Source organism: Trachinotus anak, unplaced genomic scaffold, assembly GCF_046630095.1.
Source record: "Trachinotus anak isolate AG129_WGS33_773 ecotype Australia unplaced genomic scaffold, CSIRO_AGI_Tana_v1 ptg000018l, whole genome shotgun sequence".
In the NCBI taxonomy this organism is placed as follows: domain Eukaryota; kingdom Metazoa; phylum Chordata; class Actinopteri; order Carangiformes; family Carangidae; genus Trachinotus; species Trachinotus anak.
The window spans coordinates 20433194-20458333 of record NW_027273869.1 but is presented as its reverse complement, the minus strand read 5'-3'; the positions used below and the strand labels follow the sequence as shown (position 1 = coordinate 20458333).

The following is a 25140-nucleotide window of genomic DNA, read 5'->3' as shown; positions in this document are numbered from 1 at the left end:
GCTGCCATGTGTTTCCTGTGGTGGAAGAGTTCAGAGGGTTGAAACATCATTCAGTGACTCTGTGAAAGGGAGGATCTGCTCTGATGAGAGGAAACTTTATCTGCTCCGTCGTTTCAGATCAGATCCAGGTCTCAGGATCTGGTCCTCAGTCCAGTCTGGTTTTTCCTGCTGCTCAGTTTGACTTTAAAAGGAGCCACAGTCCATCTGTCTCTGAATGGTGCAGAATATCAGTGGAACTCCAGGTCACAAGTCAAGACTGGATCAGTTTGTTTCCTGCAGGAGAGTCTGTCTTGACTTTATCTGAACAAATCTTCTCCTAGAAGCTTCTCTGATGAGGAAAAACCTGACAACTGTGTTTTCACTGCGTCACAACCACGCACTGTTAATAAAGATGGGCGGAGCCTCTGTGACGTCACCCTCAGGTTTCTGAAGCTCAGAGTGAGCTGCTCCACCGTCACCATCTTGGCAGTGCCTGACTCCGCCCCTAACTCCCAGCTAATGGGTTGTGTATGGAGCTGAGACTTTGGTGCACTCACCCACCTGTCACTCAAAAAGGCCACGCCCTCAGTTCTTCATGTTTCATCCCTGGAGGCTGATGCCTGGTTAATATCAGAGAGACTCAGATCAGGCTCCAGCTCCATCACACACAGTTTCTACTGAAAAGGAAGCTGAACTTTAGAAAAGTGCATCAATGAAACGGCGCCGGGCCTCGTCTGCTCCACAGTGAGGCTGACAACACGTTAAAGAGCTCATGAAGAAGATGTCGAGGAACCTGGTGGAACATGTAGATTAAAAAAGTACGACCCTGAAGGAATCAGACGAGCGGAGACTGTGTGTGTTGTGTGTGTTGTTGTTGTGTGTGTCACAGGTGTGTCGATTAAACTTTTATTTCAAGCACCAGTGTTTGTAGAGAAGTTCACTGACGTCACAGAGGCTGAACAACAACAACAACAACAACACACTGCCACCGTGAACCTGACCTCTGACCTCTGACCTCCTCTCATCCACCGGAAACCAATACAAACGTTCATTCACAGGACAAGAAACTGATGGAGACACAACAGCATCAACAACTCAGACGAGTTCAGTCAATATACGGTTTACACAGTATTGTATCAATACAATACCAGACACACAAGTGGACTCAGCCTCTCTCCTTTCACCTGTGTCTCAGTTGTGTCTCTAGTTGTCAGACAGAGTCTATAATAACTGGAGCTCAGAGCCTCCTGGTCTGTCCTGCAGGAAACATGAGCTCATCATCTGTCTGAGCTCATGTGGGGGGGGGGTGTCTACACACACACACACACACACACACACACACACACAGAAACTAACTCTCAGTCACAATCTGTCACAGTCTGGTCCTGCTGCTGGACCTTGACTCTGTCTCTGTGAGGACGTCATGAAACCTGCAACAAGACGTCAGGACTTCTGGAACTTTGTGATGTCACAACAAAGCAGTCACCACCCTCAGCCACACCCTAAGCCCCACCCACCTGGACTCACCATCCAACCTTGCAGGATTTGGAGTGTTTACCTGAAATCTGATATATTTTTATTGGATCACTCAGAAAACAGTCAGCCAATCAGAATAGAGACTCAGATCCTCTCCTCTGATTGGCTGACTGATGGATATCAACACTTGAAGTAGTTAAAATATGGACCTTTAACTGTGTCACTACGAACCAAACTCCAACCTGCTCCATTGTCTCTGTTTGTTTTGGGTGAACTGAGCCTTTAATAGAAAGTTAATATGTTGCAGACACGGCTCTAAAATAATGTGTGTGTAGTGTATTAGTAGGAGTAGTAGAGGGGGGGGCCGGGGGGGTCCTGGCTTCAGTCTAACATTCCTGTGAGCTGACGGCTACGGCACATGGTAATAATTACTGACACAGACCAGAATATTCTCCTCTGTCCACACTGACACACATTCACACAGGAAACCTCCTCAGACATGAACATCAGCTTCAACTGCTCACAGGAGCTCAGTGCATCCACAACACAACCGAACACCACAACACAACACAACACAACACAACACAACACCACCACACCACACCACAACACACCACAACAACACAACAGAACACACTCACAACAACACAACAGAACACACAAACACACACTCACAACAACACAACACACAGACCGACACCTCAGTCAGACAGGAACTAATCCAGTCTGATCCAGTGTGAGTCTGAAAACTCCTGCGGCACTGAAACACAGCACAGACCTGATGTGTTCATGTGTTCATCAGTGTGAAGCTGATTTTAATGGCGTCATCGTTTCTGTGCATACGACTCCCTCATCTGTTTCTCTCCTGACTCCAACAACACAACACAACTGGACAACACACAATCCTGCTTCACACACACTAAACCTGGGCTCAGCTACACAGGAAATAGCTGATGTGAGGTCACATCAGGTCACATCAGGTCACACTGACACAGACATGGAGCTGCAGGAGACACAGGTAGACTGAGCGTCTCACCTGAACCTCGCACCACCTGCTCTGAAGAGCCAGGTAACTCCAGGTGGTTTAAGGGGAACTGGGTGGTTTAGGGTGAACCGGGTGAGTTCAGGAAAGACGTGAGCACAGTTCAGTCGGGTTCTGATGAGTCCATCAGTGAGAGCGGGTTTCAGTGTGTTTCTACTGAGCTCCTCCTCAGTGTCTCTGGTCTATTTTCAGCAGCTGTTGGTGGAGGGAGAGCAGAGCCCAGCTGTCCTGCCATCAATCACATCTTACTGCCCCCCCCCCCACACACACACACACACCTCCTCCCCCATACGAGACTCTGTCCCCCCTCCAGGCCTCACAGACCCCCTCCTCCTCCTGACAGTCACCTGTGACGCAGCAGCTCAGACATAGTTTGACTGGAATTCAACTCGTTTCACTTTAATATGAAGTGAGTTCTTCTTCTATGAACTAAAGTCTGTCACTGAGAGAGAGAGGGACACAAAGAGAGAGAGAGAGACAGAGACAGAGACAGAGAGACAGAGAGAGAGAGAAACAGAGACAGAGAGACAGATAAAGAGACAGAGAGAGAGAGAGAGACATAGAGAGAGAGAGAGAGAGAGACAGAGAGAGAGAGAGAGAGAGACCTCCTCATTCAACATGTTCTATTCAAACAAAGAATCCAGCGTCTCCTCACAGCTCTGTGACCATGATTCAAAACTTATCCTTAATTAATCAACTGGTTCAAACACCAACACAACCACATCAGAACATTCCCAGTATAAACCCAGTATAAACCAGAACAAACCAGTATAAACCCAGTATAAACCAGTATAAACCAGTATAAACCCAGTATAAACCAGAACAAACCAGTATAAACCCAGTATAAACCAGTATAAACCCATGATAAACCAGTATAAACCCAGTATAAACCAGCATAAACCAGTATAAACCCAGTATAAACCAGTAGAAATCCAGTGTAAACCAGCATAAACCAGTATAAACCAGCATAAACCAGTATAAACCCATGATAAACCAGTATAAACCAGTATAAACCCTGTATAAACCAGTATAAACCCAGTATAAACCAGTATAATCCCTGTATAAACCCTGTATAAATCGGAATCAGAATCAGAATCAGAATCAGAATCAGAATCAGAATCAGAATCAGTTTAAACCCTGTATAAACCAGTATAAACCCTGTATAAACCAGTATAAACCAGTATAAACCAGTATAAACCAGTATAAACCCTGTATAAACCAGTATAAACCAGTATAAACCCTGTATAAACCAGTATAAACCAGTATAAACCCTGTATAAACCAGTATAAACCAGTATAAACCCTGTATAAACCAGTATAAACCAGTATAAACCCTGTATAAACCAGCATAAACCAGCATAAACCAGTATAAACCAGTATAAACCAGTATAATCCCTGTATAAACCCTGTATAAATCAGAATCAGAATCAGAATCAGAATCAGAATCAGTTTAAACCCTGTATAAACCAGTATAAACCCTGTATAAACCAGTATAAACCAGTATAAACCCTGTATAAACCGGTATAAACCAGTATAAACCTCTGTATAAACCAGTATAAACCCTGTATAAACCAGTATAAACCAGTATAAACCCTGTATAAACCAGTATAAACCAGTATAAACCCAGTATAAACCCAGTATAAACCCAGTATAAACCAGTATAAACCAGTATAAACCTCTGTATAAACCAGTATAAACCCTGTATAAACCAGTATAAACCAGTATAAACCCTGTATAAACCAGTATAAACCAGTATAAACCCTGTATAAACCAGTATAAACCCAGTATAAACCAGTATAAACCCAGTAGAACCTCTGGTTCTGAGGTCTTCCTATCACAGACCTCAGAGCAGTGAAAAGATGCTGGGTGTGGTTTCAGTGCACAGTTGCTATGGTTACACAGACTGCTGTTGTTTTCAGTTTTTGTAGGTTTTGGTCTCTTCAGGTATCTGATCACCTGGAGGACTGAGTCTGGATCAGGACTGGAGCCCCCCCCCCCCCCCCCCCCCTCCTTCCCCCTCCCCCCTTCTCAGTTCTGGGATTTCCACCTTAAAATGACCTCAGTTCAAACACAAACTCCCTGATGTTTCAGTAAATATCACAGTGAACTCTCCAGTTTCATTAATAACATTATAATGAACTGATTCTAAGGGGATTTAATGGGTATTGTGAAGGGATTAAAGATGTTTCAATTTACTAAATTCCCTAAACTCATCACTGGGCCTCAGTACATTTCAACTGGTTGTTAAACATAAATTATGACAATAAAAATATTTTTTATAAACAATAAGTAAAAGATTTGCTGATTAAATGTAACACTGAAGAATCTTTAAGGGTAAAACACACTCACTAGTGTTTATTTACTAGGGCTTTTATTCTGAAATGAGCTTCATCATCTTCATGAATTGGTAACTGCTCAGCTGATTCAGTGACAGGTGATGACCGGTAGACACCTCCAGACGGATCATGGTCCAGCTCATCCCTGAACATCTGGACCACATCTGGATCCATCAGCTGACTGAACTCATCACCTGGCGCGTAAACTGTGCGTCACTCACCGATGGAGACCAGTTTGATGTGCTCTCTCTCCAGGAACTCCAGCGCCACGGACACGTTCTCCAGCTTCATCTGTCTGAAGTTGGGTCTGCTGTGATACTTCCTGTACATCTTCTTCTGGCTCAGCACCTCCAGCAGCCCGATCAGCTTCAGCCCGTCGCTCAGGTCCTTCTGCAGGTCGTTGATTCGCTTGTTGACGACCTTCAGGTGCTCGTTGCACCACCTGGTGAAGGTGTTCTGCTGGATCTTCTTCCACGGAGCGTCCTCGGCCAGGTCCTTCTCGGTGGCCGGCATCTCCTCCTCCTCCTCGCCGATGTCCGCGGTGCTCTGGTAGAACTGCGGCGGCAGCTGCTGCGGCTCCAAGTAGCTGCTGTTGCTCATCATGGTGCCCCCCTTTTATAGCTCAAAGCGGAGTGGGAAGAGAAGAAAAGGCAGAAAAAAGAGAAAAGGAGAAGCGGAGCTGGAGGGGCAGTGCCAAGCCTGCGGGAGTGACACACTTCAGTCTGCGTAAAGAGAGAAAACAGGCTCCGGTCAAGCGGATCAGTCAGTCCAGTCCGCGGGCTGAGCCATGGGCTCCGGCGGGAGGAAAAGATCAAGAAAGACACGAGTAGAGGAGAAGAGACGGGGCTGGATCCACCGGACACTCTCGGTGCCTGGAGGAGAAGTGAATGTGAGGTTTAAAAAGCTCGGCGTCACTCCGCCGGACTCCCAGGAATATGCCCCCGTCCTGACCATATACAACTGCGCCCGGGCGTCCACCGATCCGGCCCTGACACCCAGGCCGCAGCTCATTGGGCGGCGGCAGGACGGCGGGGCGGGGACGGCCCGGACCCCCCCGACCACCACAGGACCCGGGGCCCCGCAGCCACGGTGACACCTCCGGATATTTTTAGAGGCTCCAAACCCGGGAGAGACTCCAGGGGCCCGTTGTAAAAAGTTGCTCATAAACCGGTCTGAGCAGAGAAGATGTCGTCATCTGACGTTTTCTGCGTCAGAAAAGTTGGGAAATAAAGTGATGAAGAGGAGCAGACTCACGTCAACATCAATCTTCATTTCAAACTGATTTAAGACTAAACGGGTCAACATTACATCAACAAAACAGACAAATCTATTCACACATTCACAATTAAATCATTCATTAAATCATGAAAACATTAATAAACAATGAAATAAATGTTTATTATAAAACTCCAACTCTATTCTGTTTTAATACATTTTGAGAAGCTATTTGATGATATGACTTTATTACTTATCAATTTATGAATGATTTTTCATTAATAGAATTATGACCAATCAACACAATGAAACTTAACCCCTTAATTCTTTTACTTAAAATTCCATTAACTTACTCATCTTTTACACAGGCTAATGAAGTAGGCTAAATTTATTAGATTTAAAAATGATTAGTTGATTAATGGATGAGTTGATTATCAAAATAGTCAAAGTAAAATATTTTTCTGTCAAATATTAAAGTTTTTTCTAAAATAAAAGATGACAAATGTTTCCTGGTCGCAGCTTCTTAGTTTTTATCATTTGCTGCTCATCATTAAAAATATAAATAAAGTAGCATTAGGAGGTAAAATGTGCCTTTATTTTTCTGACAGGTACAAACACTGTGGCTCTGAAAATGTCTCCATCCCCCCAAGATCTCACATTTCTGTCATCATCAGAGTAAAACAGCCTGAAGCTCTCAGCCACAAATCTGACGAGTAAATATAGAGACAAACTAAATTTAAAGCTGAGGTCCTCTGAGATTCACTCATGATACAGTATCTGTGGTTCTGACAGTATTAATAACAAACATCATCATCAGTATCAGTTACATCTGGGTACAGTGCGCCACGTGCACAAAAAATACAGGTACAGTGTTAATCAAATGTCCTGTGCATCCAAATTATTGTTTGCACACAAGATATTAGATCCCCACAGATGGTGGGATGCACAACTATGATAATAATATAATGACTTCTGTATTCAGGTTAGAATCTTTCTTGCACAAGATGCACAACATCATGATGTCACAATGAAGTTGACCTTTGACCTTTTTAATATCAAATGTCATCACTTGATCATTTTATTCTTTTACACATTTGAGTTACATTGTGTCATAATTGCTGAATGAATTTGTGAATTATGACCAAAAGTGTCTTTTGTGAGGTCACAGTGACCTTTGACCTTTGACCACCAAATTCTAATCAGTTCATCCTTGAGTTCAAATGAATGTTTGCACCAAATTTTCAGAATTTCCTTCAATATTAGTGAGTTAATTAGATATCCTGCTCAGGAGAGAGGAACATAAACGTTGTGTAACTTCATGTAACAACACAATGAGCTGTAATGTGATGTGACATCACACAGCAAAACTTTAACATAACACAAAATAACAGCAAAATGTAACAGCAAAACATGGAGGAACAAAACAATGTGGTGAAATGTAGCAAATGTATAATGATGAAATATGACGCAACAGCATGAAGGTGTGTGGTGTATACCACAACACAACATGGCACAACACTGTGAAACAGGGAAGAACACAACATGTTGTAACATAACGCAACACTGCTTCACTTAACATCAAATAAAGCAACAAAATTAAATCAAAAAGTTGAAGCTTTAAGTTTCTGTGCAAATCTCATAAACTTCATGATTCTTCAAGCTCTGGTCACAATTTTTGTGCCTTAGCTCCAGTAAAACTTCTGTAAAACATCACTGCTGCAACAGAGTAAAACTAGATTTTTAATAACTCATTAACGTTACAGCAATATCAATTTTGTTGATGCATTTGATGATAAAGTTTGTCATGCAAGTTGGTTTTTATACATAATTTATGATTTGTACCTGTATAAGGTTACTGACCTCATACTAATACAACATACCTTAAAAACACCTGCAGGACATTAAAGACAAGGTTAAACAAATCTTTATTTGTCTGTTCATTTACAAAATGTACAGGCCCATTTAACAAAATCATCACATAAAAATACAGACAGACATTAACAATGTGCAGAAATATCAGTGACGAAGTTCAGTCCTTTTCAGAAACTAAGAGACACAGAAACAGAAAAATCCATCATTTCAAACAGCAGCAAGACAACACATCGGTCTGCTTTGAGTTACAGTTTGGGCCAAACTAAAACCAGAGTTCATACAACACACCTGACAGCGACAACGCAATGTCAAAGCCAACAGACGACCCACGGGAACAGGAGACATTTTGATATTGATGTTGTCTGCCAGAGTCACGTTTCATCTGTGGGTCAAGTCAGAGAGGTCCAGATCATGTTAGCTTAGCTTAGAAGAAACACAATAACTGGAAATATGGGGAAACTGCTAGCCTAGCATGCAGTTGCTAGTTAAGTTATCTGCACCTGATAAATAAACACGATACAGTACGTACACAAGATGTGGAGTTTTTAAGAGGTGGATTTTTTTCTCTAGGCTACAGGTTTCCTCTCCAGCAGGTTCTGTGCTAAGCTAGTCTAAAAGTGTTGTGAAAAATTACTACATGGCCACAAACAGTTGACCTCGGATACTGTGGCTATCCCCTCAAACATGATCTGTAACTACCATATCAGCAACTAGCTAAGAACAGCTACAATAATGTCTGATATGCTAACTGTCTGTAGCTGAGATAACATCAGTTGGTCACAAAGATTTAGGATAACAATGTGTCAGCTGCACATAACATTAACTATAAAAAATTCATTACACAAGCCGTTTTGTGGCTGACTAGCAGTTTCCTCCTGCTGCAAAACTTTATGCTAAGCTAACACATCTAATTATAAATTGGTAAGATAAAAACAACTACTATAACATCACCTAGCTACATAAAGCTAACAATATCAGAAATGTTAATAGTGCGTAACTAGCAAACACCAACCTGCTAAAAATAGCTACCATTACAATACCATGTATTTTCTGCCTGGTCTTGGTCTTTGTGCTAAGCTAAGCATATCTTGGTATAACACCAGTTACAAATGACAACAATAAATAAACATATTCTGCTTGTTGCTACTATAACAATATCTTGCTAATATTTATTTTACACATTTTAATTATTTAATCTCATTGATCGAGAGAAAAAAGTAACTAACGAGCCTGAAAGGTTAGTTTTCTTCGGATCCACCTGGACAGGTATTAAAAAGGTGCAACACCTCACCGTAACACAACAGAGCTACACTAGCAGTATCCTTCTGCCAGTCTTTGTGCCAAGCTAAAGATGGTTATCTACAAACAAAATCAGACATAACTGTAACTACCATAACAGCTAACAACAGACTGAACAGCATAATGTTACTGCTAACTGTTTGTAGTTAGCAAACCTAAAGGCAGCTAAAGTTATAAACACCGACCAATTATGTTACCTGCACCCACAACGACAAGATAAAACACGTAATTTGACTTGATTAACAGTTTCCCCTTGTATCCATTCCTTGTGCTAAGCTAGGCTAACATGTCCTGGACCTGTCTCTGTGCTGGCAAACAGAGATGAACCTGAGATCCATCTGAAACATCTGGCTCTGGAGAAAACTTTACAATATCAGACTGTTTAACTTCTAACAACAAAAATAAAACATTAGAAAGTTCATAGTGGAAGAATTGGATCACAGCGCTCATGCTACCACCATCATATTCAGTGAGCACCATCGAACTCTAAAGCTTCGTCTACGCCTCTATTTTCATGCAAAGCTGCTACTTCTCTAAACATGCAACACTGAGGTGTCTACAGTAGCTAACATTTGTCAGGAAAACACTACGGATGGATTGATATCAGATTCTCTGATTTAACCAACAGTGGCCTTACAGGATTGTTATGTTTGCTCGTTTAGATATTTTCACATCAACTCTGGATTTACATGAGATATTCATACGAAATGAGAGTTATTCCATTGTTGTGTTTTTGCTGCTTCTTTAGCAGCAAACACAATTTTTATGCAAAAAGAGAAGCATTCAGAGATGGTTTATTTTAGAAATGTCGCTGTTAAAACTGAACACTCCATCGATGAAATCTGTGAACAAAAAAGCATAAAAGTACTTGTACTTGATACGTGTTGTTCCCGTGTAAAATCTACGCCCACAAATATTTGCATTTTTGTATCTAATTCTTTTCCCCCAGATTTGAACCCAGTGTCCAGAAAGATAGAACCTAAAAAATACAGTTAGGCCCAGAAATATTTGGACAGTGACACAAGTTTTGTAATTTTAGCTGTTTACGAAAACATATTCAGGATACAATTATATAATCAATATGGGCTTAAAGTGCAGACTCTCAGCTGTAATTTGAGAGTATTCACATCCAAATTGGAGCAAGGGCTTAGGAATTACAGCTCTTTAATACGTAGCCACCTCTTTTTCAAGGGACCAAAAATAATTGGACAATTGACTCAGAAGGCTGCAAAAAAAAAAACAAAAAAAAAAACAAAAAAAAAAAAACAAGGCTGCATGGGCTCTTCCCTCGTTAACCTGTCATCAATTAAGCAGTTAAAAGGTCTGGAGTTGATTCCAGGTGTGGCGTTTGCATTTGGAAGCTGTTGCTGTGAACACACAACATGCGGTCAAAGGAGCTCTCAATGGAGGTGAAACAGACCATCCTGAGGCTGAAAAAAAGAAGAAATCCATCAGAGGGATAGCAGAAATGTTAGGAGTGGCCAAATCAACAGTTTGGTACATTCTGAGAAAAAAAGAGTGCACTGGTGAGCTTGGGAACTCAAAAAGGCCTGGACGTCCATGGAAGACAACAGTGGTGGATGATCACAGAATCCTTTCCATGGTGAAGAAAAAGCCCTTCACAACATCCATTCAAGTGAAGAACACTCTCCAGGAAGTAAGTGTATCAGTATCTAAGTCTACCATAAAGAGAAGACTTCATGAGAGTAAATACAAAGGATTCACCACAAGGTGCAAACCATTAATCAGCCTCAAAAATAGAAAGGCCAGAATTGACTTTGCCAAAAAAACACCTGAAGAAGCCAGCCCAGTTCTGGAACAACAGCATTCTTTGGACAGATGAGACTAAGATCAACCTGTACCAGAATGATGGGAAGAAGAAAGTCTGGAGAAGAATTGGAACAGCTCATGATCCAAAGCACACCACATCTTCTGTAAAACATGGTGGAGGCAGTGTGATGGCATGGGCATTCATGGCTTCCAATGGCACTGGATCACTTGTGTTTATTGATGATGTGACAAAAGACAGAGGCAGCCGGATGAATTCTGAAGTGTATAGGGATATACTTTCTGCTCAGATTCAGCCAAATGCAGCAAAGTTGATACAATTCCGTTGTAGTTGTTTCATTTCAAATCCAATGTGGTGGCATGCAGAGCCCAAATCATGAAGATTGTGTCACTGTCCAAATATTTCTGGGCCTAACTGTAACTCTGCTGTGACAGAACAGAAACTTAACATAAAAATAATTAAATATGATACAAATTTACTTATTCATTTTGCATATGTGTTTAAGGAAGCAACAGCATTAACAGAAACATTAAAAACTCTTGGAGTGTGAGCTTGATCAATGCTGATAGGTAATCACAAATAATTATTCGTCAATAATATCAACTGGTAGATCATCAGTAAACCAATAATCAGTGTGTCCTCATTTTTCTGCAACATTTGAGAAAAGCTCTTAACTACAGTCTAAACAGCTGTAGGACAAATAACTCTCTGTAAAACAAGAACCAACTATGGATCAAACAGAAACTATTCTATGTACAATCCAGTACAAACTATTACCAAGTATTAATAAAAAATACACAGGTGCAGTGTTTGTACAGAGTAACATTTGCATGCAGCTTCTAGGAAGATTGTGTTTTTACTCACATGCAAAAAAATGACAGAGAAAGAGACTGATTCACGATTATTCAGTCAGCAGCCACACTCGTCCAACATTTTCTACTGGTTTTCACATTTCACCACATTTTACAGGATGACACTGGTGTTTATCAGATCAAGTGCTGCAAGTCATAAATAAAATGTAAAATCACATAATTGACATAAAGACACCAGACAACAGTAACAACTACAACACGCTGTCAGTTCAGAGGAAGCCCAGATACACCACAAAAAGAAAAACAGATGACATGAAATTAATTAAAGTTAGATTTTAATATAATTTAATTAATAAATTTCATGTCCAAATTACCAGATGGTAAATCAAAATTATAACGTTTAAAGTCTAAATTATGAGACAATAAGTCAAATCACTACTTCATTTCTAGAAAGTTGGATTTGGTAAATCTGTTTTCACTCGTCTTGACTTATACGTTTGACTTAACATGAATATTTTAGTTTTATTTTCCTAATTTGTTTCTTTTTTCTGGCAGAAATTCTCTTCTATACATTTTAGTGCAGTAAGTGCCAGTCAAAAGTTTGACTTATTATCTTATAATTTTGACTTTAAGTCCAAAACTTGACTTCCAGTTTTAACATACCACTCAGTTTTTTATTTTGTAAATTAATTTGAATCTTTTTATGATTATTTTCCTGACAGACACGAGCTCTGATACATTACAAAAAACCATGGACATCATCAACCACCTCTTTAACCAAACTATCAAAACACTGAACTGTTGTGACATTTATAGATTTTATAGATTTATAGAATCTATTTCTTTTTCCTTAATAATATTATTTATAATAATATTAATGATATTAATGTCTAACTGTCATGCAAAACTATACAAAGGTCTTAATGACACATGCTGTTTATCATTTAGAACAATACAGGACTGGTTTTAACCTGAACCAATGGAGTACCACATTAATGATTAAATACTACATAAATAATTCTAATGTGATTTAAATTCCTACAGTTTGGTAAAAACCTGCTTTGTCACATTTTACCCAGGGAGGGTTTAGTTATTTCTCTGCATGTCAACGCTGTCATATACTGTAAATAAATTGGAATGTCTTTTACTTTGAAGCTAGTAATTATCTGTAAAGTCACATTACAAATCAACAGTTTCAACAGTTTAACCTAAATACCTGATTCCAGCCTAAACAGGATCACAGTCATTTAAACAGCTGATTATATTCTCTATGATCATTTGGTCACCACTGTACTGTAAACATAAATCCTCTATCAGACTAAACTTGTCCATGTGCACAAAAGAGGACGGTGGGATTTCATAATCCCCCATAAAAAGATTTAAAGCTAGAAAATCTGAATAAAAGAAAATGTTGATTCTGAACCGTAACTAAAAAGATCTGAGACGAGTTCTGCCTTAAATGTAAACGCAGGCGGGAGTACAGATGGTTTCTCTTTAGGATTTGATTGGTTCTGAATCTGCACAGGCCCATTCAGACAGGACTGACTCGACCTGGTCCTCTTCAGTTTACTGTCCAGACACGTGATGTCAGTTTTTTTCAACAGGTCTCCTTTGAATAGTTGGCAGTTGTCTTGGTGGATAATTAAATTACATGCAATTAATGAATACTGATATTAATAGTAGTAATTATAGCAATTAACTACTTAACTAAATCTGCTGCTGATGAAGGTTGATGGTTGTCATGGAGACTATTAGATGTTAATCCTGTCCAAATGGTCTGTGTCAAATCATCACAGCCGTGTGTTCGTCCTCCAAATCTTAAAGTGTTATCTGCATAAATAAGATACAAAATATACGTTTTTAGCAACAGTAGCAGTAACACTACTTTTCATTGTTAACATCTTTAATCCAACTGACACTGCTCACTCAGCTTTTCCCTTAAAAAGAAACATCTGTCCCCAAAATCATAAAAACTCATTTTTACACTATGAAATTTAAAGCAGTTCTGACACGATCGTAGCTTAAACCTGGCACAGTGAAATCAGTCCGTACAAATAACCTCTCAGGAATGATTCATCTCCAACAAACATCTTTCTACAGTTTAAAAAAAGTGCTTTTTTACTTCTCCTGATGTACAAACTACTTTTGTTTCACTATAAACATACAGACATTTTAAATTGATGTAGACAGGATATGTCGGTAAAATATAGTGGATTGAGTTATTTTTTCCATAAATCTGCTGTTTTTCTTCATGCTACAAAATAAACACTGAAATAAACTACAATAATGGTAATTTTTGGACAAACACACGATAAGATAATATACAGCATTAAGCAGGACTGAACACTTATAATGTATTAAAAACACTGAACATCCACTGTCTCTGCTACCATCTTCTCCTTCAGTGTAACTCACCGAGTGCAAAATATTCTTTTAATCCAGTTTGGAAAAATAAGGCAAAACATTACAGAGCAGAAACAATTTGTTGTTTTGGGCTTTTTGTTTCATTGTGTTTTACAAACCCAAATATTAATTGATTAATAAATAATACAATTTAAACAACTTGTTAGTTGTAGCTCCAAAAGAGTTAATGTGGTGATTCTCAAACACCTGCAGTCATGATACAGAAGTGTGGAGGTTTTCATTCATAAAACAGAGACTGAAGTTTCTTTCATTAATATTGTAATCGGATGATTGTGTGATATAAAACAATCCTGAATACTGTTGATCCCACTGTGAATCAACCGTAGAGTCAGAGTCAGAGACCAGCTGGTGAAGACTGTGCAGCATTTAGCAGCTACAGAGCCACAGTCAGGAACCGGTTGAGACCAAAATCAGAGCTAAAAGAAGGTGAATACTGGACTTAACATTCATGATGAAGGGATGATTATGTTGCTCTGTGGTGACATTCACCATCAGAACTCCAGCCAATCAACGATGTGCTTTGTGGAAGCAAATAAAAATGTAAAAATGGACTCAGCTACACTTCATTAGATTTACTGAAATAAAAGACAAATGTATATTTTCCATAGGAATTTCATTGTGTGTCTTATATCTGTGTTATATAATAATCTGAGAATATTTAGTTTTCATTTTGAATATTAAATTAGTCAAACATTTGGTTAAAAACAAAATTAAATCTGTAACATTTCATTCTTTACTTTTACTGTTTCTTGTTTTAAGATCTTTGGAGCTTTTTGTGCTTTATTTACACTTTTCACTTTATTTTCTCTTGTTGAAACTAAAGGACCACGTTAGCTGTAAACAATGAAGAATGGATGGATGCATTTAAGGACAATTCAGAAATACTTAAACTATGATTTTCTGTTTGATGCAACTAGATTCCACTACATCGATTTTACAGCTGCAGCTACTTGTTATTTAGCAAGTTCAAATTTACATATAAAACATATGATAAATGAATTAAATGCATTTTTATAGATCAAATTACCCAACAGTATGTAAAATATAAAACCAGCTACACCATTAAAATGTTAATGCATCAATATGAATCTGACACTATAGTACAGATAATAATATAATGCTCTGAAAGGGGCTGTTTTGCATTTTAATACTTTTACATTTAACATTTGAGCAGCAGTTGCTGATAATGTTTTGAACGCAGGACATTTAATCACTTTACAAAGACGTGTATCTGGTTAGTTTTAGACAAAAAAAACAAAACAAAACAACTTCCAGTGAGACTCTTGAATCATGATGGTGGATGTTTGAAGACCAAATTAACTCAGTCTGCTGACCCACAGTAAGAGTTTCAGAGTCTTTATGGACGACTTTGTAAATTATAAATCTTACTGCTTCTCCCTCCAACACTCACTGACGTCTGTGGCCTTCAGGTCAAACCGCCGTGGCAGCACCGTCCCACTGGACACAGTGATGCGATGAGACATCAGGACAGCAACATGTATGAGGGCAGCGCTGGATGGGTGATGGCAATCCCACAATCCCAGAGTTCCCAGTGAGGTCACTCAGTGCAGTCCTCAGGCCCTGGTGAAGCTGGGGATGACCAGAACTACAATGGCTGCCACGGCAACCGCAGCCACCACCAGGTTCCAGCCTTCAGCGTCGGTCTGCAGAGAGAGAGGGAGACACCGGGGGGGGGGGGGGGGGGGGGGGGGGGGTCACAGCCGGTCTGGAAGCAAACACGAACCCAGAGCAGAAAACAAACTAATCCACAACGAACCTGGAACACGGTCTTCAGAGCCCAAAGTCACCGGCGCCACGATGCCTCTGGGGGGCGATGCACAAGTAAAACTATGTTTGGGATAATAACCATTTACTTGTTTCTGGTGACATCATCAAAGGTCGAGTCATGTCGTCCTATTTGATGCAGCTGCCAGTTTGGATTTGATCAGAACAGATGATCTTCACACCAAAACTCACAAAACAGATTTGTCGGCTTTTTGGGTTTTCAACTATAACATCCAATCAAAAATGGCGGCAGTGGGGCCAAACGAGAAACCAAGTCAAATCTCAACCAGTCTTTAATCAGCTGACATGAAACTGCCCTTGACATAATGACATCATGTTTCCATGGCAACTCTGGCCTGCAGGGACGCCTGGCCCCCGCATCCCTGCTTATGACTGATGACTGTCCACGAGAGACAAGAGATAAAAACTCATTAAGATTATAAAAGAAATGTAAGGCTTGAATAGGTTCTACAGCCTTTCTGAGGAAAATGAGTTCACCTGCAGATAAACTGAACCGTTACAAAGTCCTTGTATTTATTTTTGACAGTAACGAGCTTCCACACACATGTGAGCACTATAAATGCTGTGGTGTCGTGTGTGAGAGATTTTAGAAGTGACTAAAACGCTGTCATGATAAAAGTAACCCTGTAAGCAGATCCCTTTACACACACACACACACACACACACACACACACACACACACACACACACACACACACACACACACACACACACACCTCAGTCCTCAGCACCACACCAGCAGACCCTCAGCTAAACAGATGTACTCAAAGACATAAAATAAAACCATTAAAACTTGAAGTATTTTATTTTTCCAGGATAAAATCCAACTCAAACTAAAACTGTCTTGTTGTTATGATTTGTTTGTTTCATATGTTTAAAGTCACCACGTGGAGATTTTGACTGGTGTTAATTTCCTTATGAAAACTGCAGATAAATGTATGTAGACATTTAAAAGTTTTTCTGTATTTTCATTGATGGAAAAGAAGGAGATGATTCTGAAACCAGTCAAACGTTCCCGCTGGGCTCTACACCTGGTCCTCTTCAGGTTACTGTCTGCAGAGGTGATGTCTGCCTCAGTGTTTCAACGTCTCCTATGAAAAAAGATCTTGACCTATAAACAGTTGGCTGATGTCTCAGTGGATAATTAAATTACCTGCAATTAATAGATATTAATAGTAGTAATTATCGTAATTAACTTCTTTGATAAATCCACTGCTGATGAAGGTTGATGGTTGTCATGGAGACTATGGTTGTCTACAGAAACATCCACTGATGAAGTTAAGTTATGGAGGAGCAGGAGAATATTTCTCCTGTCTGTGGAAGAACTGAATCACTGTTAATTTTCAATTTTTTAATATCTATCAAAATTTCACTTCACTGCCATTTGTTCCTCCACATCTGCAGAAATCAGATTGAAAAGATTTAAAACGCAGATTTTCAGTAACGGCAGCACTAACATCACTCACAGGACGAGGCAGTGAGTCGTTCTGTCAGAGACAGGTCCTCCCGCTGGAGACACCTCCAAGTACGACACACAGAACCTGAGGCAATGCTAAGATGCTAATTAACGTTACATTACTTTTAAAGCAGCTACTAAAAGCAGTAAAGTCATGTGTATTAGCCTCTCACGATTAAAACATGTAAGTTTTACTTTCCAGATGAACACATCAGACTCAGTCACGTTCGTACTGTACATCAGCCATCTTGGACAAAACCTCAGTTGGAGCCACTCTAGAAAAAGCAGAGTGTCTGGTAGAGTAAGAAGGGCTTGGCCATACCTGGTCCCTCTAGGACGCCAGCTCCTCCCACCAGCACCAAATCAAGGCCACTATAACAATCATTCCTATGAAGGGGATGGAGAGAACAGGGGGCTCAGACGGACGAGTGCAGTTCTGGGAAGAAGACAGAGGGAAGGAGTGTCGGGGGAGATGGAGAGAGGAGTGTGGTAAGAGGAAATAAAACCACAAAATAATCAGAGTAATAAAGTTGGGGGGGGTGGGGGGGGGGGTGGGGGGGTGTGGAGCAAACAAAATGAGAAATTTGATTTGAAGGATCAGGAAAGAACAAAATAACAGAGAAAAAGAAAGGACAGACAGTGATAAACAAGCAGCATCAAACACCATCAAATTCACCGAGGATTTGATAGAAGAATGATGATGATGATGATCAGATAAAAGCATGATGAAGGGAAGGGAGGAAACAGAAAGAGCAGGCAATTAGAAAACGACATCAAAGATGGTTAAAGACAAGATGGAGAGTTTCTCACCACAGAGGTGAAGTTCAGAAGAGCTACATCTTGTCATTTAAAGATCTCTGCGGACAGGCTGAAGTGCTGCTTTCACAGGCGGCTCAGAAACAGCAGCGCTGCAGACTGTGTTCAACCACCAGGTACTCCACAACTATGGAGTACCAAAATGTAAGTGAGTGATGTGATGAAGAGGAGCAGAGGTGGGACCGAGTCACTGATTCACACGTCAAAGACGAGTCTCAAGTCAAACTGAAAATCATGTCAAGACCGACAGGCCTCAAGTTTTCAAGTCAGGTAAATCAGGTACCAGGTCTAAACAGGTCCTTCTTCGGACTCCTTGATTTAGTCTCAAGTCTTTAGTCTCAAGGTCCAAGTCAAGACAAGAAAATCCCATTTTAAGTTGAACTTCCCGAGTCACGTTCATCAGGACTAATTTAGTCTCAGGTTTCAACCCTTGACTTTCAATGACAGAAAAGCCTCAAGCATTGAAACTCAAGTCTGGTCTCGAATCACGTCTTAGAAAGAAGTTCCACCTCCAGCCTGAAGTGCTGACACTAAGGTCACGGGTCTGGTCTGAAGTTCTAACGAGTCACATCTCAACTCCAAGTGAAGTCACAAAGAGGGAAGCCCCGAGGGAAGACAGGCAAGTCCCAAATCAAGTCCCAAATCAAATTTCATGTTAAGAATGATAAGTCTACAGTCACAGGTCTGGGACCAGGTCCTGACAGTCCAGTTCAGTTTCATTACTCCTCTGTTTTAGGACTGAGGAGGGCGTCTCATCGTTTAAGTCTCAGGTCAAAGGGAAGCGTCGGGTCACTGGAGGTGAAGTTCAGGTCGCAACACAAGTTGTTTTTGATGTGGACCAGTAGAGTCAGTGGTTTGTAACTCTGGTCCACACCTCTGCAGAGTGGTGAGGCCAGAAAAACAGAATCCAAATCTGTGGGTTTGGATTGAACTGTCTTTAAGGAGATGTCTGATGATACATTATCAGCCAATCAGATTCCCCGACTGTCCGTATGCTTGTTGTCTTATTGTTTTTGTTTGATAGGTGAGTAAGGCTCTGATTCCTGGGGGCTGTAAGTTTAGAAGGAGCAGAAACAGACAGATGACGAAAACAAACTGCCCAGTAGCGACGGATGTTCAGAAGAAGCTCACAACAAAACGCTCGGAAACGGCTCCGTGAGCAGAACTGCAGCTACAGCCAGAAGCAGAATGACCGATGAGGCCTCCAGAGAGGTGGCCAAGCTTTTATCGATCGAATGCAAACAGCACAGACAGACAGACTTCATGAGAAGAGCATGGATCTGAAGGATATCATCATTCAGGCTGTCGTGTGTCAGGAGAGATTTTCCCATGTGTAGATTTTGTTGCACTTACCTTGAATTTTTACATAATTTTACACAATTATCTCATTTTAGCTTGGGACAAACTCTGTGTTCCCTCTGCTCTGTTACCTGACACCCGGCGCACTAATGTACCGATGTCTCCAAGACATAAAGGAATCAAATCAACACCATTACAAAGGAAGACGACACCAACTCCCAGAAGCACTGAGCCGTTGACCTTTGACCTCTCACCTGTGACTTCCTGCCCACCACTTTCTGCAGCTCTGCCTTGCAGCGCCGCAGCTCCTGCTCGAGCGCTGCCCGCTCCCTCTGGCTGCCGTCGTACAGCTGCTGCAGCTCGGCCAGCTCGTCCTTCAGACCATCACACTGACGGAGAGAAACGAGACACGGCAGCTTCAGTGTGTTACAGTCAGAAGCAAAGTGGCTGCAGAAGCTCCAGTGAAGATCACAGACTTTCACAGATCACAGCTGTTTGGTGTCGGTGTTACCTCTCTCTGAACCTTCTGAGCCGTCTCCTCGGCCTCTCTCAGCTGGACCTTCAGGACCTTCAGCTCTGAGCTGCACACCTGCTCCTGGACTGACCACGAGTCCACGTCCTGCGGGGGTCGGTCCTGGGACAGAGTGATGTAAGCCTTCCCCTGGTCTTCCTGCTCACGCTCAGTGTTGCCCTCCACTCGGACTGCCAGGTACACGTCGTCACACCTGTTCACCAGGTGGACAGGTGTGATGATTGTGACAGACATCACAAATATTTACATTTCAAAAATAAATAATAATAATAAAATATTTTATACAATAAAAATCTGTTTGTTACTCTTACTCAGTGAACTCTGAATAATTATTATAATAATAACAATAACAACAACAATAACAATAACAATAACAAGGTCTTGACTCACACACCCAGCTGTGATTGGTGTGAACGTCTGTCATTTGATTGACAGCTGTCTGGGCCACTCACGTGTCCCGTTGCTGCTGCAGTTGCTCCACTTTGTTGCTCAGCTCCTTGTTGTCGTTGGTGAGAGTCTGTCGCTCGTCCGTCAGAGAGAGGAGCTCGTCCTGCAGCTGACTCATCTCACCTGAACACACAGCACACACACACTCGTTACGTCTCCTCGTCAGGCAGGAGAACAGGTGGGGAAGACACGACAAGCACAGGGAGGTTGTTGACGCCCCCTGGAGGCTGCAGAGGTCACTACAGACAAACACCTGTGATGATGAAACACACAGGTGTTCCTCACCGTGTGTGTGTGTGTCTGTGTGTCGACTCTTCATGCTGATCTCCGCCCTCAGTGTGGTGATCTCCAGCTCGTACTCCTGTGCTGTGGCGTGGAGCCTCTGCAGCTCCGCCCTCAGCCGACACAGCTCCTCCTGCAGGGAGGCGATGTCGTTCTCCCGCTCTGCCGCCGCCTCCTCGGCCGCCTGCTGCAGCACTAGCACCTCCTCCTGAGCCGAACGCAGCTCCTCCTGCACCTCCTCCAGCTCGCTCTCCTTCTCCACCTCCAGACTGTCCATCTCCTCCTGGACGGAGCGCAGCTGGGCTGCAGGAGGAGGAGGAGTCAGGATTAAAGTGATGTTCTGCAGATGTCTACAGAGACATGATGGTTTATTTATGTGATATTTCTCATGGACATGAGATGTTTTTGAACAACAACATAACATTTTCAAACAAGTAGATATTTGACAAGTGCAGAATGTGGAGAGGCGTCCAACAGGAAGAACATGAGGGAAAGTGGTGATGAGTGAGTGTTTTATCTGAAAGAGACGACATTTTTAAAAAGTGAGCAAATCTAAAAAAAAAATGTTTGTTAGTTTTTGAAAGTGAGACAGCTTTGGTCTCTGAAGACGTTCTTGATAAAGGAGGGGATTTTTGGACAGTGACATTTTTTTAAAGGTCCATCCAGTCTAAAGGCAGATGTCCATGTGTTTGTGATTATAAAGCAGGTCTAGGTTTTATATTAATACTGTGAAAGTATCAAAGCCTCAGTCTACAGAGAAATGCACACAGCCTGTATTCAGAAACTGAGCCTTAAAACCAGCCGTCAGGACTTCTGGAACTTTGTGATGTCACAACAAAGCAGGCTCCGCCCTCAGCCACACCCTAGGATATTTTTAGAAAGTGACTTGTGATCCAAGCAGAGTATTTGAAAGGTGTCGGTACCCTGCAGCCTCTGGATCTGTCTGGTGAAAGTCTCGGCCTGGTGGGCGCTCGCCAGCCGCTCCTCCTCCAACAGACCTGAGAGAACAAGAGACGCAACAAACTGAACAAACTGAATGTGTGTGTTTACATTTGTGAATGTGGTATTTTCGTTCAATTAATTGAATGGTAAAATAGTTTCAGTCTGATGTAACTGAGATTATAGAAAACTGAAATTCAAAAACTAAACTCAAATAAAATAAAAATGATAATAATAATAAATGCTTTTTAATGTAATGTGATTATTCCAGATGAATATCGTTCTCACTAATATTCATGTCAGACACTTTCAGAGCATGTCGTACTCCTCAAAGTATTTTCTGAGCCTCCGGTAACATCAAACTGAAGTTTGTATTTTCATTTAACAATGATTTTTTTTTTTTTTTTTTTTTTGGCTCTTTATGTCTTTATGATAGATCAGTGGAGACCGACAGGACAGGGGGTCGAGAGAGGGGAATGACATGCAGGAAAGAGTCAGACCGGTCGGGAGTCAAACCGGTGACTGCCTGCTAAGAGCGTCTTGCGCTCAACATGGTACGTGCCCTAACCACTCAACTACCGGGCCGCCTTCGTTTAATAATGATAATCCATATTGATACATATTGATCCACATTAATCTATATTGATCCATATTAATCCGCATTAATCCAGATGAACATGCGTCACTGACCCTGCAGCTCCATGAAACTCTCCTCATGTCTCTGGGAAACCTCCCTGGTCTCCTCCAGCTCCAACAGCAGCTGTAACACCTGAGCTCTCAGCTCCTCCAGCTCCTCCTCTTCATCCACCACCCCTCCTCCTCCTCGCTCTTCATCTTCCCCCTTCTCCTCCTTCACCTCCTTCTCTTCCTCCTGCTGGCCCTTCTCTCCGTCTCCCACCGTCTCCTCCAGAGACTCCCTCTCTTTGGCCGTCAGAGTTTCTGCCAACATGATCGGTTTCTCAGGCTTCAGCTCACTCAGCTCGTCTGAGGACACACAGAAACACACGGAGCAGATTCAGCCAGAACTCACTGATGTGAGGCTCCACCAACATCTCATGGTATAGAGCAGGTCTCCATCAGTTTAAGCTTCACATTTAACCTTGATTTAAACACAGCTATTGTCGCGGACCAGAGGAAACTCCGTCATGTGGCTCCATCTGCTGGTGGTGACGGAGGAAAACTGACTGAAAATCAACCAGATCCTCAAACGTCCAAAAAAACCAACAGAGAACATTTTAAATAAAAATAAAGGATTTACTCACATTTAAAGAAATATATACAAAACAGAAGCAGTGTGTAACTGTCAGGATGGATTCAGTTCAAAGCCACAGGATGACAATGCTGCGACAATGAAGATGATAAAAACCAAACTTACAACATATCGTTCACGTCCTCTGGAAATATCATGATGTAACTTATTGATTTACATCATTATTCTGACATTCAGTTTGGCTGGAGAGAGAGAGAGAGAGAGAGAGAGAGAGAGAGAGAGAGAGAGAGACCACAGTTGATCTGAACCTGATTTATTTTGTGTATCAGAAACTTTGAGCCTCTGACTGAACTCAGCTGCAGCCTGAGAGTCTCACACACACACACACAGAGACACACACACACACACACAGACAAATATACACACAGACACACACACACATACACAAAGAGACACACACACACACATATACACACACAGAGACACACACACACACACACACACACAGCAGAGGCGCTGGAAGAAGACTCAACACTTCCTGTTTCTTTCATAATAAAAGCCTTCCATCCTTTCCTACACTGATGATACAGGTAAACTGTGGACACACTTGTCACTGTTCACCATGACGTTACCATGGATACTGACAGAGTGATAGTGTGGGGTTCAGACTACACGACCCCCCCCGACAGACACAGGACGTTAGGAATGAAAACAGCTGGTTGAAATGCTCTGTGCACATACTCTTCACTAGTTTTCCTTTCTGCACCACACTAAATACAAGACCTTCAATTCCACTGAAGGCTTTTATTGTGAAACAGGAAGTGCTGACTAATTAACAGGAGTGTAAAACCAGGAAAGGCAGAGGGAAAAAATATCAGAGTAACTGACTGACTGCTTCTGTTGAGAAGAGACTGAGCTGCAGGACGTGAGTCTGACTTCCATAATCATTGTGATCAGTTACAGTTCAGATCATTTGTTTACACAAACTGCAGCAGCAGCTGTTTGTTCCTGACACATCTCAGACGTGAAGGATCACTCAGAAAACCCTGAATATTCAGACACTGACCAGATGGATCGAGGACCTCCTCTATGACGGGCGGCAGCCGGAGTCCGTCCATCTTCTCAGCTGATGGAGGAGGAGAAGCTGCTGCAGAGACACAGGGGGGGTGAGGGAGGATCAGAGCGCCACACAGAGGAGTGAGGAGGGGGGGGGGGGGGGGCGAGGCAGATGGAGCCCAGGAAGCCTCCTCACGCTCCGGGCAGAGCGAGCCACTGCAGCCCCTTCATCCTGCTGGAGCCGAGAGACGAGTGAGGACAGGGGGAGGAGGAGGAGGAGAGCTGTGAGAAAGAGAGAGAACTGCGACAGCAGCACAGCTTCACCGATACTGGATCACACAGGTCGATACTGACGCTGATACCTCAGGTCAAAGCTCATTAACGTTTCAGCCCTGACGACTCAGAGAAACAGCAGCATCTTAACGACACTGTCACTTTAAATTCACTTATCAACCAGTTGGCTCCTTTTTCTTTACCTGAGCAGGTAAAGATTCAGATGTCAGATCTGCAACACTGACGTTAATGTCAGTCGACCACAGTCAACCTGAAACGTCTCAACAGCTATTGGACGTGTCACCGGGGTTGCCGTGGCAACAAGAAGCAGCACCCACAGATATGAAGGCAGGTGGCGTGAACTGACAGATGACCAGGCACAGGTGAGGGACACAGACACAGGTGAGGGACACAGGTGAGGGTTCGTGTTCATCCCTCAGGATGAGCTGTGATACCTGTGGTGATGCTCTGACTTTCCCATCAGCCTCAGCTCTGCGGTTACTGCTACTTAGCAAAGGTTAGCATGCTAACATGCTGCATTCATGTGCTCCTTGGATTATCCCACTTCCTGAGTTGGGAAGTTCATCTGTCTGGTGTGTTTGTGTGATTTTAACGTGGACGTGACAAAGAAGATGAGCTTTGATGATCATCCAGTATCTGCTAAGCTCTTTCAGTTTGAATCACAAACATCGACCTCATGGTGGCGCCAGATGCAGAGTCACAGCATCACCAACCTTTGTGTCAACATCAGCCTGTGGTTGTGAAGATATTTGAGTCTGGA

General features: G+C 41.9%; 2 protein-coding genes across 15 annotated transcripts in view; both read right to left on the bottom strand.

The window, feature by feature from the left end:
- Window positions 1–5702, bottom strand: part of LOC139635374 (filamin-C-like) — a 47066-nt gene extending 41364 nt beyond the window's left edge. For all 7 annotated transcript variants that reach the window (XM_071502636.1, XM_071502641.1, XM_071502638.1 and 4 more), the window contains exon 1: window positions 5054–5702. In XM_071502636.1, the coding sequence (XP_071358737.1) occupies window positions 5054–5435 (382 nt within the window). In that variant the 5' untranslated portion in view covers window positions 5436–5702. The remainder of the gene's footprint in view (window positions 1–5053) is intronic.
- A 2253-nt stretch (window positions 5703–7955) lies between these two features.
- Window positions 7956–24670, bottom strand: LOC139635378 (coiled-coil domain-containing protein 136-like). 8 transcript variants are annotated; one of them, XR_011694196.1, is made up of 11 exons: window positions 24097–24669; window positions 22511–22804; window positions 21805–21879; window positions 20885–21184; window positions 20605–20722; window positions 20132–20345; window positions 19875–20009; window positions 17828–17941; window positions 15655–15907; window positions 8208–8301; window positions 7956–8093 (listed from the first exon to the last, which is right to left on the bottom strand). XR_011694196.1 is itself a non-coding variant. In XM_071502646.1 (9 exons), the coding sequence occupies exons 1-8, from the start codon at window positions 24146–24148 to the stop codon at window positions 17837–17839; spliced, it is 1293 nt and encodes a 430-aa protein (XP_071358747.1). In that variant the 5' UTR covers window positions 24149–24669; the 3' UTR covers window positions 7956–15907; window positions 17828–17836. The 8 variants fall into 8 exon arrangements, 2 of the variants coding, with proteins under 2 accessions (XP_071358747.1, XP_071358748.1); XR_011694191.1 differs by adding an exon at window positions 16021–17140 and having other exon boundaries at window positions 7956–15907; XR_011694194.1 differs by having other exon boundaries at window positions 8208–15907.
- Window positions 24671–25140: the final 470 nt, after the last annotated feature.

Bases quoted from the DNA above. Each gene is read 5' to 3' on its own strand.
- LOC139635378 (XM_071502646.1), bottom strand. From the start codon at position 24,148: ATGGACGGACTCCGGCTGCCGCCCGTCATAGAGGAGGTCCTCGATCCA. The intron at 22,805-24,096 runs GTCAGTGTCTGA...GTGTGTCCTCAG, and splicing joins GGAGGTCCTCGATCCATCTG to ACGAGCTGAGTGAGCTGAAG. The intron at 20,010-20,131 runs GTAACACCGACA...TCTCTCCGTCAG, and splicing joins CTCAGAAGGTTCAGAGAGAG to TGTGATGGTCTGAAGGACGA.